The sequence below is a fragment of the Aphelocoma coerulescens genome, chromosome 5 (assembly GCF_041296385.1).
Source record: "Aphelocoma coerulescens isolate FSJ_1873_10779 chromosome 5, UR_Acoe_1.0, whole genome shotgun sequence".
Taxonomy (NCBI): Eukaryota; Metazoa; Chordata; class Aves; order Passeriformes; family Corvidae; genus Aphelocoma; species Aphelocoma coerulescens.
This window is the reverse complement of record NC_091019.1, coordinates 30,267,601-30,286,277: the sequence shown is the minus strand read 5'-3', so window position 1 is coordinate 30,286,277 and position 18,677 is coordinate 30,267,601. Positions and strand designations below refer to the sequence as shown.

General features: G+C 40.3%; 2 protein-coding genes across 9 annotated transcripts in view; both read left to right on the top strand.

The window, feature by feature from the left end:
* Positions 1–297, top strand: part of LOC138112053 (uncharacterized) — a 54,386-nt gene extending 54,089 nt beyond the window's left edge. The window contains 1 exon segment of the mRNA XM_069018741.1: positions 89–297. Within this exon segment, the coding sequence (XP_068874842.1) occupies positions 89–297 (209 nt within the window).
* Positions 298–14,182: 13,885 nt separating this feature from the next.
* The window catches only part of LOC138111500 (cytosolic phospholipase A2 epsilon-like), a 32,108-nt gene continuing 27,613 nt past the window's right edge, over positions 14,183–18,677 (top strand). For 5 of the 8 annotated variants that reach the window (XM_069017409.1, XM_069017412.1, XM_069017414.1 and 2 more), the window contains exons 1-2: positions 14,365–14,458; positions 14,802–14,888. In XM_069017409.1, coding sequence (XP_068873510.1) covers positions 14,432–14,458; positions 14,802–14,888 — 114 coding nt within the window. In that variant the 5' untranslated portion in view covers positions 14,365–14,431. Of the gene's footprint in view, positions 14,240–14,356; positions 14,459–14,653; positions 14,697–14,801; positions 14,889–18,677 lie in introns of those variants that run through there. The other 3 variants (XM_069017415.1, XM_069017408.1, XM_069017411.1) reach the window with 3 other exon arrangements.

Below are 18,677 nucleotides of genomic sequence, written 5' to 3'. Positions count from 1 at the left end.
GATACCTCCCTTCCTTCCTCTGTTAAGAGTTTGCTTGTTTATGACCAGAGTGATTTCTCTCAGCAGTGATTTCTCACCCTCCTCCTAGGTCAGAAGCGCTCGGAGTCAGAGATGGAGGATGGCAAAGTTGATCTCTACGGCTGCTGTTCCCCATATTCAACATATTCCCTCCAATACACTGAGAAGGCGTATGACCGCCTGGTTCAGCTGGCTGAATACAACATCCTCAATAATGAAGATCTCATTATACAGGCCTTGCACACAGCAGTGGCACGGAAAAGGCAGATAAAGAAATAATGTCAGATGAGAGGGTGCTTTTATGTCCCTTAACCTGCCGAGAGACTGAAGGTCTCTTTCTATTAGCCAGCAGGCTTCAAAGCACTCCTGCTCAATCCTACTAAATGGTGATCTCAGGTGAACAATAAAGACTGAAGAAAAACTTTTTCTCCACAGACTTTCACTGCAGCAAGTCACTGCAATTCAGTTACAACAATGGAGTACAAATCATTGTATGGTACAGAGGATGGGCAGCCACAAAGAAGAAGGTGCTAAAATGATAATAAATATGGTGCTCGTTGCCCTGAAAAAGAGCTTTAAGTGTTTAAGCTTGACATCTTCAGGGCAGACCACATTAAAAGCATATTTTATTAACTCAGCTTGTGTTTTGTATTTGCGAGGTGGCGGTGAGACAAGCAGCAACCTTTGGGACGGGTTTGTGACTGGGATCATGGCACACTGCATGCTTAGAGAAAAGCACATGCTGTATGGAGAATAGCACTGTGGAAAGGGACCTGTGGGTCCTGGTTGATGGCAAGTTGGATATGAGCCAGCAGTGCCCTGGCAGCCAGGAGGGCCAAGTGTGTCCTGGGGGGTATCAGGCACAGCTTTGCCAGCCAGGCAAGGGAGGGGATTGTCCCACTCTGCTCTGCACTGGGGCAGCCTCACTTGGAATCTTCTGCGTGGTTTTGGATGCTACAATGGTGACAAGAAAAATATTAAGCGATGAGAGAGTTGAAGGGCATTGAAGTTGATGAAAAGCATTGAGGGGAAGCCATATGAGGAGCATCTGAGGTCACTTGGTCTGTTCAGCCTGGAGAAAAGGAGACTGAGGGGAGCCCTCATTACACTCTGCAACTTCCTCTTGAGAGAAAGAGGATGGACAGGCACTGATCTCTTCTCTGTGGAGACCAGTGACAGGACCCGAGGGAAGCTGAGTCAGGGGAGGTTTAGGTTGCTGTTGCAGTGCATGAGGCAGTGGCCACAGCAGCAGAACACTCGGAGGACTGATGGACAGGCCTCCAGAACACCAAGGTCTAATCCTCACCCCCACGGTTATGGCAAGTTCCCATGTTCCTAGTGGTTCTTAGTATGCATGTTTTAAGTTTATTGGTTCAGGAGTTCTCCCCCCAGTTTTATGTATAAGTTTATGTTTATGTATTTCCCCTAGTTGCTTATGTATTAGTTCTGGAAAGTTCTCCCTTCTTCGACGCCCCATTGGTCTACTCATGTAATTCCCTCCCTTAGGTTATTCCTATTGGTTATTCCCCTGTTATCTCCTCCTCCTCAGTCGATCCCCATTGGTTGTTTCCCTTTGTTCCACCCCCATATAAAAAACCGTGTTCTCTCTCACTGCCTTGTCTTTTGTCCCTGGACCCTCCAGTGACGATGAACCAGCTGGAACCCATACAAAAGACCCCTCTCTCATCCTTCGCCTCTGCCAATGATTTTACATGTTCTTTGTTTGGGGCTTGCTCCTTCCAAAGGAGCCAACTTTCCCTCCTTGCTGCAGCTGACAGCTTTCCCTCCTTGCTGCAGCCAACCCCTGCCTGCTGCAGCTGACACCAAAGATGTCTGCAGCTGGATGCTGTGCTGCCTCAGGCAGCCCCAACAGTGTCAGGTTGCATATTAGGAAAAGGTTCTTTCCCCAGAGAGTGGTTGGGCACTGGAGCAGGGTTTCCATAGAACTGGTCACAACATGAAGCCTGACAGAGTTCAAGAAGCAATTGAACAATGCTCTCAGGAGCATGGTGTGATTCTTGGAGTTGTCCTGTGCAGGGCCAGGAGTTGGACTTTGATGATCCTTGTGGGTCCCTTCCTACTCAGGATATTCTATGATTCCGTGCCATCCTGTGGGTGCAGATCACCTCCAAGGGAGTCTTTAAACAGAGGCAGAGGGGACATGGGCCGTGGGTACCAGATCAACCAAGAAAGCAGGAGTTTTGATGAAGTTTTTCCCTGCTTGACTATCAAGTTCCTCTGTGCACTTCCTTACTACTTCTTGGCTATTCATCCCTCTTCCCACTCCTGGTGTGAGTTGTAGTAGCATAATAACTGGACATATAAGCTGAACAGAACAACTCTCTGTTCGCTTTAAACTCCCTCAAAACAAGAGCAATGATGTGCAGGTCCTTGAATTCATCAGCTGTGCCTGTCCTTGCTTTTGGATGGGTCCTGCATGAACTCAGCACCTGCAGAATTAGGAGCACCCACATGGGGGAGAAAGGGTTTTACGTGGTCAGTGTGAGAAGGAAGATTTTGTGTTTTGCAGTAGAGCATCCTCCTTCTGGAGGATATCATATCCTGCTCCAGAAATATTATTTTTCCCTCTCGAGATAGCAGAAATTTATTTTAACTATAGTGTTTCTGTTAGCCTGGTTTGATCCAAGAAGACAGCAAGGACGGTGCAGATCTATAAAGATCCCAGGAAGTTCTGGAAAGGTTTGCTATACCAAGGACATCATTCTGGATGACAAGCTGCTACAGGATGATCTGTGCCTCCTAAGATGTAATTTCTCTCGGACTGTCTCTTCATCAAACCAGCACAGATATGGACATATGTAGCAAAATTTGCCTTTTTGGACCAAATGTGCCATAACAAGAGGTTGTCTAATCTGGGATTCCTCACTCTTTTCAGGAGGGAGGACACAGAAGAACAGTTTATTTGCATCTGTAGCAAAGATCCTCCAGCCTCTCACAAAGATCCTCTGCATGCCTCTCACTACCTGCTTTATTCCTTAGGGTTGAAATGCTTTACTTGTTCATTAAAAAAACCACCACCAACAGTGGAGAAATAGTCTCATGAGATTAAAAGACACATAGACCTGGATCACACACTCACAGCAAGTATACAAGAACATTTATCTCCAAACATATGGATACACTTATTTTGATGAAGTTCACTGCAGGTAACCTACGGCCTACTTTGAATCAAAAACATAAAACACATGAACACTTCACAGACCGAATCAGTTACTTTATGTTTCTCTCAGACCATTGATTTCTCAGTTATTAACAGATGGTAGAAATTCCCTAATTCTTTGTAAATATCTTGTTGGTTTGTCAGCTTTTGGGTTGGTTTGTTGGTTGGTTGGTTTTTTGTGGGTTTGTGGATTTTTGGGGTTTGGGGTTTTTTTGCTGTAGGGCTTTTAGAAGGTTAGGTTGAAAGGTTAAAGCTAGGTTGTGTTGGGTTTCTCAGTGTACATAGCAGTAGACTATCTACAATTTGTAGCCTACTAAAACCACCTGTGATAACATTTAAAATTCTTTGGAATGCAGAGGATATAGAATAGAATATGAAATGCTGTGCTCGATGCATCCCAGGATGCCAGTGCACACTGCTGGCCCATACTGAGTCTGCTGCTGACCAGCACCCCCAGGTCCCTGTTCTGCAGGGCTGCCCTGTTCTCCAGCCACTCCCCTCCCAATTTATACTTGTCTCTGGAGTATCTGGTGTCTCTCTGTGTTGGGTTTACCTGGCAGTGTTAGTAGCAGGTTGGGCTGCTGCTGGGGTGGCCTCTGTGGCTGCCAGCCACATTTCAAGGCTAATATGGAAGATTTTATCTCTGCTTTCCAAACAAGTAGATAAAGATATCCACAGTGTGCTTGGCTGAGTCGTGTCACTCTGAAGCATTAAATAGCATCATCAGTCTGGCAGAGGGAGCAGGACACGGTGTTTCTGCAATGACAGGCCAGCCAAGGACAATAGTGCTCTGTGTGCAGCTCTCAGTTTTAGAATACAGAGGAGAAGAAGTGTCAGTGACAGGGAGGGGTGCCTGTGAAATACCTGCCTTGTTCCTGAAAGGGAGCTCTCTGGATATAGTCATGCTTTTATTTCTGTACTGCTGGAAAGTTGTAGCTTGCATAGTGTGGTTTGTCCAGGGTAGATTCTTGGAAGATGTTTCTTGTGGATTATGAACAGGTTCTGTTTCTCAGCAATTCTTGGCTTTGCACTTATACTTCCAGAATTGAAGTCTGAGAATTGGTGGTGTAGTCGGGCTGAACTGATTTTCTCATGACCAGTTCACTTTCTTTGCACAGTAAGTGTGCACATCTCAGGGAACGGTTCTTACAGCTACAAGCAGGGCAGATGTAATTTCCTTACAGAGTATCACTAATGCTTCCAGCTCCAGCCTTTCACAACCCAGTGGGGAGCTGGGTGTTTCATATGCAGCTCTGTGCTTGCCTTTTCTTCTAGGATGCCCATCAAATGGATAGGCTTTTTGAAATCATTGTGGTCATTTAAAAAATGTCTCATTTTAAACATTTTCTGATAGGCCTAAGATTCAGCAAGTTTGAAGGAGGATTTTTACACCTTTCATTCAGCAATGTAATAAATAAAGCTGGAAGGTCCTAGGAGAGATGAAGAAGGCCTGCAAAGCTGTTGGATGTTAAAGCTAAACTTGGAGGGATATCTAGCTTGATTGCATCCTTTGCCTTTGCAAGCCTTGTTTGCAAGTACACAGTAAACATTTAGCAGAACATTGAGGGACAGTTTTCTGGGCTTTCCCACTCTTGCTTGCTAAATGGTCCTACCAGCTTGCACTTCTTTAATAAGTCCATGTCATAACACTGTACAGAGCTATTAAATTGTTTAACCCTGGTGAATTGCTATTAGGCCATGGAAGAACAAATAAAATAGCAAGTGAGCTTTGTATTGTACTAGATTATTCATCTGATTTCTTTCCATGACTTATAAAAGCCAGAAGTACCATCAGATCATCTTCATAGACTTGTTAGATGTCAGACTGTTATCTGCCATACCGTTGCTGAAATGTCAGTCTTGGTCATCTGTGACTGACCAAAGTCTATCTTGAAGAAAAATGATCCCTCTTCTATTATATCAGGAATGGTGAAGTCACCATATTTCATGGAGCTATATTGTGGTCAGTGATCATCTTCCAGCAATGAGCATGCACCTTGTTTCCAGCCTTGTTTAGTTTGGCCAGAGCCCAGACATTAGCACATTACCTCTTTTCCTAGCAACTTAAAAGCCATTGCATAACCACTGTTTCTTTATGAGGATCAATTTTATAAAATATACCTAGTTTACATCACAGTCTTCTTTTTGTCAAACCAGTAGATACAACCCCTCAAATTCTGGTTATAAACCCCCCTTTATTTGATGTATTCAGCTGTATCTCTTCTCTCGCACTCCCTCCAAGCCTTCATTGTCCCTCTATCAAATGCAAATTCCAGTACCCTTCCCACTACTGCTATACACTGAGATTAACATTGCTTTGTTATTCTTATAGTCTTACATATAAATGAGTTCCCAGTTTCTATATATAGAATCCAGTTGTCCTCATAGGCCTTTAGAGACTTCCCATGTTTGTCTTCCATAAGGTGGTGGGTTAGTTTTTCCCACACTCCAGTCCTCCCTTTCATATGGGGGAGTAAATTGTAACATACATTTGGCAGTTCTTTAATCAAAACTCGCACTCCAGTGTGTTGGATTTTACCATAGTTAATCAGGCCAGTCTATCAAGCAGGTCTGATCATTCTTTATGATTGCCCTGTCCTTAGCAGTACTCCATCAATCTGTTCTACTTCAAATCTGGCAAATCAGGGTGCCTTGTTTATTTCCAAAGTATTCATGAGAATGTTCAGCAGAGTTTGAGACTGGTAAACTTTTTTAAATTCCTCAAAAGAAAACTTTTCAGTGATATTTATCACTGAGGACTACTTCTGAAATCAGTTACAAAAAATGTTCTTTACCTTCCTAATATATACTTTCTTTTCAGTCTTTGTGTTAAAAAAACCTTACTATCTTTGCACAATAGACTAAAAAAATGTGATACTGCAGAACAGAAAAAAATCTGTTTCTTCATTTTGAAAAACACTATTTCCTACAGACTGGCTTCCAGAGACAGCTCAGGGCTCACCAAAACTGCTCGTCACCTCCCGGGGAACCTCTGGCTAATGCTAACCCCAGAAAGATCTCTTCTCCATGCAGTTACCTTGCATCACCCTTTTGCTATCGCATGCAACTTTCTGGGAGGACATCCTGTAATTGCTTTGACAGTCTTTGCAGACTTATTGCTCTCTGGCCACTTAAAGACAGCTTCAGTAACCTGCCGTGTGAGACCAGTGCATCCATAGGACAGGGCACATTTTGGTCTCACAGTGGCATCACCTCTGCAACATACCTAAGATAAGGAAATTAAAGAATTTCTGTGCACAGTACAAATATAAGTAAGACTTTTGCAAAGTTTAATAAACAAAGAAAAGGAAAAAGAAAAAAAGAAAAAGAAGAAAAAGAAAAAGAAAAAAAGAAAAGAAAAAGAAAAAGAAAAAGAAAAAGAAAAAGAAAAAGAAAAAGAAAAAGAAAAAGAAAAAGAAAAAGAAATAGAGAAAAAGCACAGTTTTATCTCTTTATAAGTACCAACTTCCAACAGCTTTCCTGTCCTTTTTCCCTGTTCTTTTATTTCCCACATGGCTAGGCATTCAGTTCACATACAAGTGGTATAGGTCCCTTACTAGGCCTTCATGCAAAGTATTTCAAACAAATTTTTACTCCAAATCTCCCCAGGTGTTTTATACACACGCGCGCACACACAGACATATATATGGAATCTGATTGGGTGGAACCATCTGCTGTCCAGACAGTAAATTGTGCAGTTAATGACTGTCCTAAGGACAACTAATTACACATCAGCAATCTTTTTTTAGAAAAACACTCCCTTGTGTGGTGGAGTGCAGTTTTCAGTGTATAATTGCTTTGTACGCTGAAAGTTATATATACTATAAATATGCATACATTAACAAATGCTGTACAAAATGTATGAAGCATAAATGTAAAGAATTTATGCAACTTGAAATCAACTCTTCATTTAAAAGAGGTATTTCTATCAAATACTTCAGGGATGATGGAGCATTTGGTGTGCATGACTACCATTCCACATTTTGAGGAATAGCAAGAGAACTAAGAGTCGTAATATATGATAATTGATTTTTAATTAGTCAGATATTGTGTTCATTGGGGCAATGGCAGCCAGGATAAACAAATAAACAAAATACTGGCACATTACTACATCCCCCTTGCTATTTTTAAAAATTGGCACAATATTTGTATTTTTTCTGTAGTTCTGCAGTATACCAAGAATTAAAATAGCTGAAGCACAGATAGTCAAGAATCCTAGACTGTGTTTTAGGAACTAATTGGTAAGAATAATCTCTGTTCTGTCTTATTACATGTTGTATGACTATGTGTTCATTTTCATTATTCATTGATGAAACACGTAAAGTGTCTTGTTTTCAAATATAGAATACAAGTGTTTTATTATCACCCCTGCTTTAGCTGCATAATTAGTAATTATTTTGCTTTTTATATGAAGTAGTAAGTCCAAACCTTTGACAGCATTTTGCTTTCTCTTTATATACATTTCCTTTTTATTTGCAGATATGAGCTTATCGTTGTCTTGGACTTATGGAAATGAAATAATTCATTTTCCTTTCATGTCGTATCTGCGCAATGTGATCTGAGTAGGTTTTAGTTGTTACATCACATAGGGTCAAAATATCAAACCCATGTGAGAGTTTATGCAAGAGCTATTTGGACAGGTTTCCACATGCTTTAGTAACGTGTGGCTCCCTTACATTTATTATAATGGCTATTCAGCAATGTTTGCCGCTAAGAATTTGTTCTTCTTTAATCTGTGTTTTCTTGACCTGACCTAAGAGTCGTGCTTGACTTTGATGTCTGTGAGTTTTAGCACAGTATAATGTTGCAATGGTGATTTAATTTAGCATGTAATAGGATGTACTTACATAGTTGCCTATCTCGATCTCCTGGAGAATGTTTCTTTCCTTACGCATTTGTGAAACACTTCCTTAAGATGTTTTGCAATGGTTTCTTTAAAGTCTTTCCATACCTAGCTGTCAACATAGTTTAATCTTTGTGATCAGCCCTTTTGTGAGTAAGTGGCCACACTAGATTCCTGTACAGATTTGTATTTTATTCAGCTAGAGCATGTGGAATGATGGTGAGACTCTTTTGCTTACCAGTCCCAAATTCTCCCATACTTGGCTCCACAGACAGCTGTGAAGCCTTTTGGAGTCCCCAAGAAATGGCATTGTTTTGTTAATACCCATGTGGAGTCATGTATGTAGCATCACTGAGACCCCATCCCATGGGCAGCTGGCACAAGGCACGGGTGATAGCTCAGATGGCACAAAGGGCAGCTTTGACTCCCAACAGAGCCTGGGTTTGTTAAGCACTGCTTACATGACCTACCAGGTGCCCTGGAAAGGCTATCACTCCATCTTCCCAGTGACAACATGCTGTATATGGGGCAAGATTGGCTGCCATGCGCACCAGTTCAGGTTGCACAACGAATGAACAAGGCTTCAGTACATGAGGGAGATACTGGATGCAAGAGCTTCTGCAACAGCCAGGCCTTTCTCATACAGGGAAGAGGCACAAGGAATTTCAGCACTGCAAGATGAGCTGGAGTGAGTACATCACCTAACCCCGTGCTTCCTTTTCCTCTTCAGCCTGCAAATGGGATGGGAAATGCCCATGGTGGATGGCAGCCTTTCCTTATCTGGGTATGCCTTACCTAAGGATGTCCTCTTCCCATAGCTTGTGTTTTCTCACCAGGGCTCTCATACCAGAGACATCTGCATCAGATGTGGGCTGTGGTCTCATAGTGCACTTCTTATTATCTTTTGTAACATAGAAAATGACAGAAAAGTTAGGAATTTCGTTATACCAAATCCTGAGGCATTAGGAAAGCAGTCTCCTGATGTCTCCTGAAACGTGCTGGCTGTACATCTCTTGGCTGAAGAGGCAAGGCACTCAGAAAGGTGCTGTGGCCACTTTTACACTGAGGAGGTAAAAGACAATGGGGAAGGCTTTGAGGAGCTGCCAGAATCAGTGTTGAACTTGTCACCCCTTGGTCTTGCCTGGAACTCTCAAATAACAGTTCTCATGGGAAATGGCATTTTTCTCTCTGTAGTCAGGAAATGCACTCTAGTAACCAACAGATTTATGCATGAACTAGTTTTTTTGTAATGTACTTTATCCCTTGGAGCTAACTGCAATGAACACTGGAAATTTAAAGCTGATGATAGCATATGATGTCACATATGTTAGACGAGGATAGTAAGCTCAAAGGCATACCTCTCCAGCAGTTGCTGATTTTATTAAGATAGCAAGATACCATGAACTTAACTACAGCTGAAAAGGTTTGAAGCCGGTTATTTCTGCATAAGCAGCTTTAGCAGTCCCAATGTCTTCTAGTGTTTGATGGGATACTACGGTGATGCTGGTAAGAACTAGAACACTCAAGGCAGGGTATGCCTTACAAAGACTAATTTAAGAAATTGATATATAAGCTCCATAATAAAGAGGCACTGCATTTATGCATATGCACAGGTCTTCTATGTGTCAGATCAGAAGAGAGATTATGTTCTGTGAAAGAATAAACAGACCAAATAACCCTGCAAATATGAGGTACTATCAGTATTTGTCCAGGACATTAAGAACTTCTTGGAGACTTTCTGAAATATTTTCTGAATACTCATTTTTTATGAGTCTGAGTGAAGTTAGCATACATGTAACAACAAATATCTATACTCCCTATTTGTCATGGGGAGGAGCATACAGAGACCTTTTAAAAGCAATTTAATATTTCTAGTGGACAGAAACACTCCTTTTTCTGCTGATTTTACTTTATGGTCCAAATTTTCTCAAGCCATTTCACTTTTTCTATCCTAATGCCTTCATAGTTTAGTGGTAGACTCGGCAATGTTAGATTAACAGTTGGTCTCAATGGTCTTAGAGGTCTTTTCCAACCTAAAATATTCTATTAATCTAAATTTGCACTACAGATAAGTATGTTTATGTATACCTTTCTCATTATGACACGTATATCTGTCTTGTTCAAATAAAGAGTGTATGGGTCACCAGCAGCAACTGTGTGGATCAGGCAAGATTTCACAGCCATTGCCATATTAAAGCCTGATTCTTGTGAGTGATATCCAGCATTGCCCTTGTGGGGATTGTTATGACCTCTTGATTTCTGACTTGGACTTGAACATTTTTGCTTTTATTCAGATGGGCCACAATGTAATAATACTTTTAATGCCTGAAGCATCACACTGATGCACATTAGCTGCATTTTCCTGTATCCCTGAGTAGAACATGGCTGTTTCTAGTAAAGATAATAATCAGAAATAAACCAGGAGGGCTTTCTGTGAGGCTCCCTTTCTCCTATGTTCAGAAAGGTGGTCTGAAAAATCTGAGACGAACATGTGCTGAAGCACCTGATATCAAAAGCCCATGGTATAAGGATGAGACATAATGAAGAGTCTGTAGACTGCAGAGAAGCTGTAAAGGATGGGAAAGAGACTGAAGAGAGCAGTCATGAAGAATGATTGACAAAAGTGGAAAGAAAACACAAAATCTATCTGATCTTTTATTTGTCTGTAGCAGTCACTTTAATAAATCTTTGAATAATTAAATCTGACCCAACCCATGTCTTTGAGCATGTTGAATTCCTAACTCAGTTGTAGTTGTAGTTGTAGAATGTGTGTATTGTAGTCTTAGACACCATCAGACTAGTCAGGAGAAAAAAAATCATTGCAGAAAAAAACCTTAAATGAAAATCATTTCAAGGCAGAGCAACTTTGGGTGAACTATGTCTCCCCACTAGCTCATCAGCTGACAGGCAGACCCCAAAATTGCCATAAGTGTGGTATCTAGGGATGGCCCAGCAAAGCTTCTCTGTTCCTTGAGCTGCACTAAATGCATCATTTGACCACTGGGTCTCTGCCCTACAAGTCGGGAGTGCAGTTCCTCAGAGAGTTGTTGCACTCCTCTCCTGTCAGTCTTTTCCTCTGACATTTCCCATTTGTCCCAAACTTGTCTCAGATGCTTATAAAGCTGCTGCTGAACCTCCACAGATTGCAGCCTGGGTTTTCACAGGAAACCCAGCTTAATATTAGTCCCTTAATGCACCTGGGCATGAGCTACTGCTGCACAGCCTGTGCTTTATGGACAGCAGTCCCAAGTCAGGCTGCTCCACCACCACGGGGGCCTTTGGTGATCCTGAAGATGAATAGGGCTGGAAGTTTGTACTGGTGATGCCTTAGGATTTTAGCTTCTATATTTTTCATAGGTCTGTAATCCTGCAGTTCTTTAGTGTATAACTCTAAACTCCACATAGACTGTTAGCTGCTGTTCTCCCATTTTGGTCAGACAAAACAGTTCCTCTCTAGGTCTGGGAATCAAGGACACCTTACTGTCTCAGGCCCCAAGAAATGTAAACAAAAGTGAGTTGATGGGGAGCAAACTTGGGGTAAGTGACTTCATTACCTGAAGCTGTAATTGGAGGATTAACCCCTGATTTGCAAATAGACCAAACTTACAAAAGTGTGAAAACCCATTACCTGTCGTCCATTTTTGGGTGTAGCCCCTGGGTGGGTCTGCCCTAAACATACCTGAAGGCCCTTCAGTAAATATAACTGCTTTTTATTCTCAATTTTGTCTAGCCTCTGTTTTTAGGTAGTCCCACAAGGCATCACTGGTACTAGCCACATTGAATTTTGCATTCTCTGCTACCTTGGTAATCACAAAACCTCTTCTTTGTTATTTGATTGGATACCAGAGAGGATTTTTAATTTATATGCTAATAGAACTTTTGCCTAAGGGTGTTTTGCAGCTTCGCATTGCACCAGGGTGAATCATGTGCTAACAACAAAACCAAGTTCCTCAATGTCAGGTTCCCTCAGCATCAATAACTGTGGAAACAAGTGACTAAAGGGGACGCACTGATTACCCAGGGTGGGATTCATCTCAGCTACCTTCAGACATTCAGAAGTTAGGTGTCTAGTGTGGTCTGGACGTTTAGACTTCTCCAGAAAAATCCAGTACAGAGGTGTTTAGTCACTACTTGCAGTTGCCACGCTCTCTTTTTCGTCCACTCAATACAGAGAAAACACAACCAGTTTCTAGTATAACTTTTAGATGACTTAGGATGTGTTTGCCTCAAAAGGAATAGTCCTTCATAGCAAAAAACAATTTTGAACTTTGATCTAATTTAGGAAATTCAATACCAGTGTTGTCTTTGAGTCAAAGGTACCTTTGGCTACCTCTGACTTGAGCTTAAAGAACAGGTATTTCATATAGGGACGGCTTGAGTCAGGAAAGAAAAGTTAGTTGTTGGGCAACAAGCAACTCTTAGTCAGCTTCCTAAGAGATGCTGAAGGCTTCTTCCCCCACTTAATTTCCTTTTGTCTTAAAAGCAAAGGTGCAATATGACAATGTCAATGAAAACAGGATTTCATGCAAAAACCTCACACCCCTTAGCTTCCATATACTTCAGAAGCAAGACCTCTGTCTGACAACCTCTGTGTGGCACAATTACAAAGAGGTTGTAACAAATGTTCTCATTCCTTGGTTGTGGTACTGAAACTCTTCTAGACACTTCAACCATGGATACAGGTAGGTTGTAGCAGAAGAAATAGAAAATGTGTGTGTTTTTGTGTATAGAGTTAGTTTTTGTCTAAACTGTTTCATGTCACCATTCTCACAGAAAAAAAGATTCTAAAATTTTTTTACAGAAATTCAAGTTCTCACATTAAGTAAAGCATCAGCCAAGGAATGGGAGAGACTTGTGACTCTCCTTAACCTATTGCTGTAGATTATTTAATTCTGGCTTCAATTAATCAGTACCAGAAAGTTTAAATACAATGAAGGTGAGAAAGGAAGTTAAAAGCAAACTTCTCACTTGCATTTTGTGATAAAATAAATGTGCTTATTTCAAAAAGCAACAACTAAAAAAGATAACGTAGATAAAAAATTAAACCTAGGAATTCAAACTTTTGGAAATATGGAATATTGCATGTAAGATGATTGGATTGTCTTAACTTGTTCTTCTTGTAAGGACAACTTTTCATATTGATTCCTCTGTTTGTGTAAGAAAAGTATGTCATGAGGCTTCTAGAAGTCATTGGGTTTGTGTCTAGTTTCTGTCAGTCAAGGTCCCCGTACAAACTCATACCACAGTCAGAGTGGCTGTGATTTCACACGTATGCCCATCTCTAAGAGGAAGCAGGATGCTTTGTCATCCTATTAATCTCAAGTTCTTTCATAAGCACTAATTTTAATCATTCAGGAGGACCTTCAGTACAAACGTATGTGCCCAATAATGCTTGCATAATGTCTTAGAAAATTTAATCACTGAGCTTCCTAGAGGTGTGCTGAACCATGCAGATCGTCATTAGATTAAAAAAATCCAACAACAAAATGTACAGGATCACTCCATTAAATTCCAATAATCTGCTAATAGTGTCCAGCCAGATGATGATTTGAATATAGTTGCTCAGAAATCTGACTACTTTTGCATCAGAAAATAATATTGTAGTTTGTGGAAACATTTAATGATTTTTCAAGATGAAATGTTTGAATCTCATTTAAATTTGTTAAACTGCATACTGTATTAAATGTGAAGCCCAGAAATAAGTAAGACATTTCAAATGGAAAAGTGATACAATGTGGTTTAGAGAGCAGAGAAATGTTGCTTATCATACCTTCTTTAATTTCTTTTGAAATAGAACACTACAAGAAAAACAAATGATGCAACAGCACTTTGCAGGGAAAAATGTTCCTTCAGAAGAATTCTTATTATCTTCATATGTAAAGGTCTTCATTCTAATTATCATCTCCATATCTGTTTTTTAAATTTATTTTTTATTATGGATGCAATTGTGTGTGGAATTCAGGTGTTTGCATGGAGAAAATATGTTGATGTGTTTATTAGGCTATTGCTATCCTCACTTCTAGAATATCACTGTAAGGCTATCTTGCATAGATGATCTCTATCATGTCATCAGTCAGGTTACAGCAGCTACTGCATTTCCTCGAGCCCCAGGTGGGAACGATTTGGTCCCTCAGCACGCTCTGCTCAGCCACAAGACCTGCTCACACCTTACAGCAGCTGCTCTTTGGACAAATAATGTGGGTGGGAAATTTCCCTGTTTCAGAAATCATGGACGGGTGGAGCTCTGACTCAGTGTAATAAAACACCTGTTCAGCAGCTTCTGACACTTCTTCAAGATTGTAAATTTGTTTCAGGAGGCACTGGCACCTGTGGAGCCTGGTACTAAGGTTCCATTTACAGCAGCTGCTTTTAATGTAGCAGTGAGCTCGATGGCATCAACCTCTTCCTTACCTCAGGTAAGTGGAAAACAGAACAACCCTGGCAGGAATCTCTTGAGTTTTTGTGTTAGATTTTGCTGTGAACTACAACAGGTCAAGTCCCCTGTTATCTGTAGGACATAAATTTCCAGGAAAACAAGATTGCCCTTTCTTGGATATTTGCACTTATCAGGACCTGGAGTCAGAATCTTTCCATATAGCACAGATCGTGCTGCCACATTCCTGACACATTCATTTTATTCACCACAATCAGGAGGTGCAAATTGCCTGTTCCACATTGGAATGTTACACTGAGGAATTGAAATAAGTAAAAAAAATTGATCTTTACTCTCTTTTTCATCCTCTGTTCTTCTTCCCTCAGCAGCATTCAAGCAGAAAATCAAGCCCCTTGGAAAATGAAGAAAGAAAATGGATGATGCACTATGTAGCCCCAAGTGATGATGCTAAGGTACCAACTTCAACAAAGTAAAAATATTGGGGACTAAACCAGTGCTTTTTTTAGCAGGGTAGGACTTTCCCTCCCAGATTTGATTATTAAAAATTCACATGCTTATATAGAAATAGGAATATTTAATGAAAGAAAATTTTCTTTAGATGCAACATCTGCATAGTATTAATTTTTTATTCCTTTATCTATTTACACAGAATGTGTTACTTTAATGGTTTTATTGCTTAGAGAAATCCCTTAGTGAAAATGTTCTTGATTTTTTGTTAAAATGAGACTGACTTCGGCCTTCTTGCAATGCTATTTATTGACTTAGTGGAGCTTTAGCCCAGAAAGAATGGGAAATGCTGGCAGAGTCGGAAAGTCAGAGCATGGTTGTTGGTGAATCTTTGGGGTTTGGTCATTAATGCTAGTTTTCAAAACAAATGCCCACTTTGATCTCTGTGCACCTCTTTACAATGCAAGAACAACTCCAGCAACTTTTGCAGGGCCTCTGACAGAGATATAGTGGCATCAAACACGTAGCACCTCTATCAGTGATGAGTTTTACAGCTGGCATTGTGTCAAGCTGCCTCAAAGTAAAACCTGGGGGCTACAAACAAAAAGAAGTACTTTTGATGAGATCTTAAATGATGAGTGATTCAAGTGCCAATAGCTCATATATGGTTTTTTGTTTGTTTTTTTTTTATGGAACCAGACTTCAAAATGAATAGAAAACTACAAGCATTGTTTTGCCTATATATGTCACAACCTTATCAGACTGATTGAGCAAACTGATCTCTTGTTAAGCATGCTGGCAGCTCCTAAAAATGGATGTTAGTGTACAAAAAGGTGACAAACTACCACTGGGGAGTGAAACTTGCTGTAAATGGCAATGTAACATAACCAAATCTGACATGGCATTTAGGTGTTCCTCATTTGCTCTGTGTGTGTGCTAAAGCTCAGCAGGAGAATGTACTAAAGCAGGAAAAGCAGCTATTGGGGAAAACAATGACCCAATCTCCTTAGCAGTTTAGTAATGATTTAATGTGTTCAGACTGAAGTTGTGTTTTGGTTTAGAATATCCATGGCTAAAAGCAACCAACCCTTCTTTACCACTGACATAGTTACATTTACATAAAGATTAATGAATCCAGCATATGTTTTAGAACATACATGAAGTAATATTAAAAAAGAAATCCTGTGGCCATAAACTCCTGCATATAGGGGGCTATGGGACCCTTTCCACAGCTTCAATTCATTATTCATGCCATAATTTCTCCCTGCAAAATGAACTTCTGAAAGTTGTGTTTGCTGTCCACAGGGGTTTAACGACGAAGATATTCTCAGATACTCTTTATTTACCTCCTGGCTTTGAATATGTCTTCTCTCCTCTGTAGTAAATCTTGGCAGAAAACTGGCGTTAAAGGCACAGACTTGTCTCAACTGGCCAATTTCTGCCCCTTACTGCTCCTGGGTTTCCTGGGTAGCTTTTGGTAATTGCCTCAATTTTTGCAAGTCATAGCTTGCCATCTTCAACAGGAGGATAATCATTAGTAGAGAGCTATTAGAAAGGATAACATGCTTGTAGCAGACCTTGAGTTCCAGAAGTAAACAGGTATAAAGCTTTCCTAAATGCAAGTGCTCAAACATTTGCTTAAGTACTCGTTTCAATTTGAGAGGACTTTGCATAGCTGTGTGATAAACTGAATAATTACTAGATTTGGTTTAGGAAAACATGCCTGGGGCTGTGCATGGAATTTAGCTGTTGCCTACATGTAGTGCAAAGCCAAATATGCTCCACTGCTAAATTTTCAGGAAAATGTAACAACAATTCACAATTTTGTGGAGCTGGCTCAGCCTGTGTTCTGATAATGCTGAGATCTTACCTCCCCTCTTTAGAACACAGCCATGTTTTACACATCCTGTGTTTTACATATGACTGAGCAACAGGGATTAATTTATTTTTTAGATTTGGAATACACCCACCCAGAAGCTGAGATATTCTATTCTTTGTAGCCTGATAAAGAGAACTTAGCCCACTTGTTGTTTTGGATGTGCTGCTTCTGCACCTCACAGCAAAAAGTGTTAGCATTTTAACCAGTCATCTCACTGAAGATATTCTGATATGATTCCTTGTCACAAGCTTGAGCTTATGGGCAAGCCTTGTGGTTATATTAGGCACTGGCTATCTTCTATTTAACATGCCTTTCAATTACCCAGCATTTTATAAAGGCATCAATCTTGCCATTTTATTGGACAACTTCGTAGCCTGGAAATTATTGCATTTTTTGTGCAATTTCCTTTTATGACCTTCATGTCTTTCGTTCTTATAGAGATGGAAATTATTTGAGAGGTTAAGCTAAATTTGTCATGATGGATTCCCCATGGTCCAGCACTCTACACACTTCAGCTGATGTACTGTCTTGTCTCACTGATTTCTTATACTTCAATCTTTTTATCAATCTTTGACTTTTGTCACAGTAGCAGCACCTCTGTATGTGCTTTCTCTTATTTCACTCCAGAGTTTCTCCCTGTAATTTTAATTGAAGTTTCTCAGAAAATAGATAACGTCTCCTAATTATTTCATCATCTTCCAGCAGCTCTCCACTATTTCACTGCAGATTATCTTTTCCAGATTTTGGTCATTAGCTTTCATGACAGCTTCTTTCTTTGGCCACCCCTTCTTGTTGATGATGTTTCATGTTGTGACTTTACTGAGAATTAGTGATCTGTTTGTCTTCTGCCATTATCTGAACTTCTCCTAGAGCTCTTTCTGAATAACAATGACCACCTACCTACTGGTCACTGAAGTGGCCACCTATTGCTTGATCCAATATATACTGTGCCTTCAGTATTATTTGTCAGTGTCTTTTTGCAAATACACAAATGGCATCATAACAAGTTTGGCCATTTTGTAACTTCCACAGACCCTTGCTACTAGAACTGCAAACTAACACTTCCCTGTTCCTAAATCTGCCTCATTTTAATGCTGTAGTATTTTGTTTTCATTAATGCTTTGCTCAGAAGTCCTTAAAAAATTCCTTATTATTTCATAGCCTGACTGACTCAAGGTGAGTTTTTTATATGCCTATTATTTATAGATATACTATTTATACCTTCCCCTTTTATTGGAGATACCCAGTTCAGGATCTGCTGATAACATCTTTGTATGCAGATTAAAGCTCTTCACGGAGCAGTAGCAGTCAGACCTCAGGAATTGAGAGTTTGCATTTTCTTTCCAGTGCAAAGCCCCATCCTCAGACATTCACTGCAGTCATTTTATGTTACTCCTTCTATCTAACAAGACCTGTTACTACTGTAATCATACATCAACTCCAGAACTTATTAATGCAATCTGAAATTTCTGAAATTCCTTCTTTTCTTCTGCTTCTGTCCCTAAACAGTGATAGAGGGAGCCATCCCCAGTGCTCATTTACCCTTTTCATTCAGTCTCTTTAGTCCAACCATGATGCAACTCTCTCTCCTTTCTATAAGCCTCAGCTGTTTTGATAAATTTTTTTGCTACTCTTCCCACAGTTGGGGAATCAATATAACCATGTCTGCTGGAGCCATAGTAAGCATTGTCTATTTTCTCCTTGTTTTTGCTGATACCCTACTTGCTCTAGCTGCTGCTTGGGAACCTGATGAGCATGTTCTCTGAAGATGTAAAATCCATCAAGCACAATGTGATTGTCACAACTTTTACTGACCCAGATGGTCAGGCCTGGCACCTTCAACAAGGAATTGGAGATAGCCTTCTTTGAAATTAAGGATTTTAGTCAAAACTATTCCATGTCTATCGATCAGATA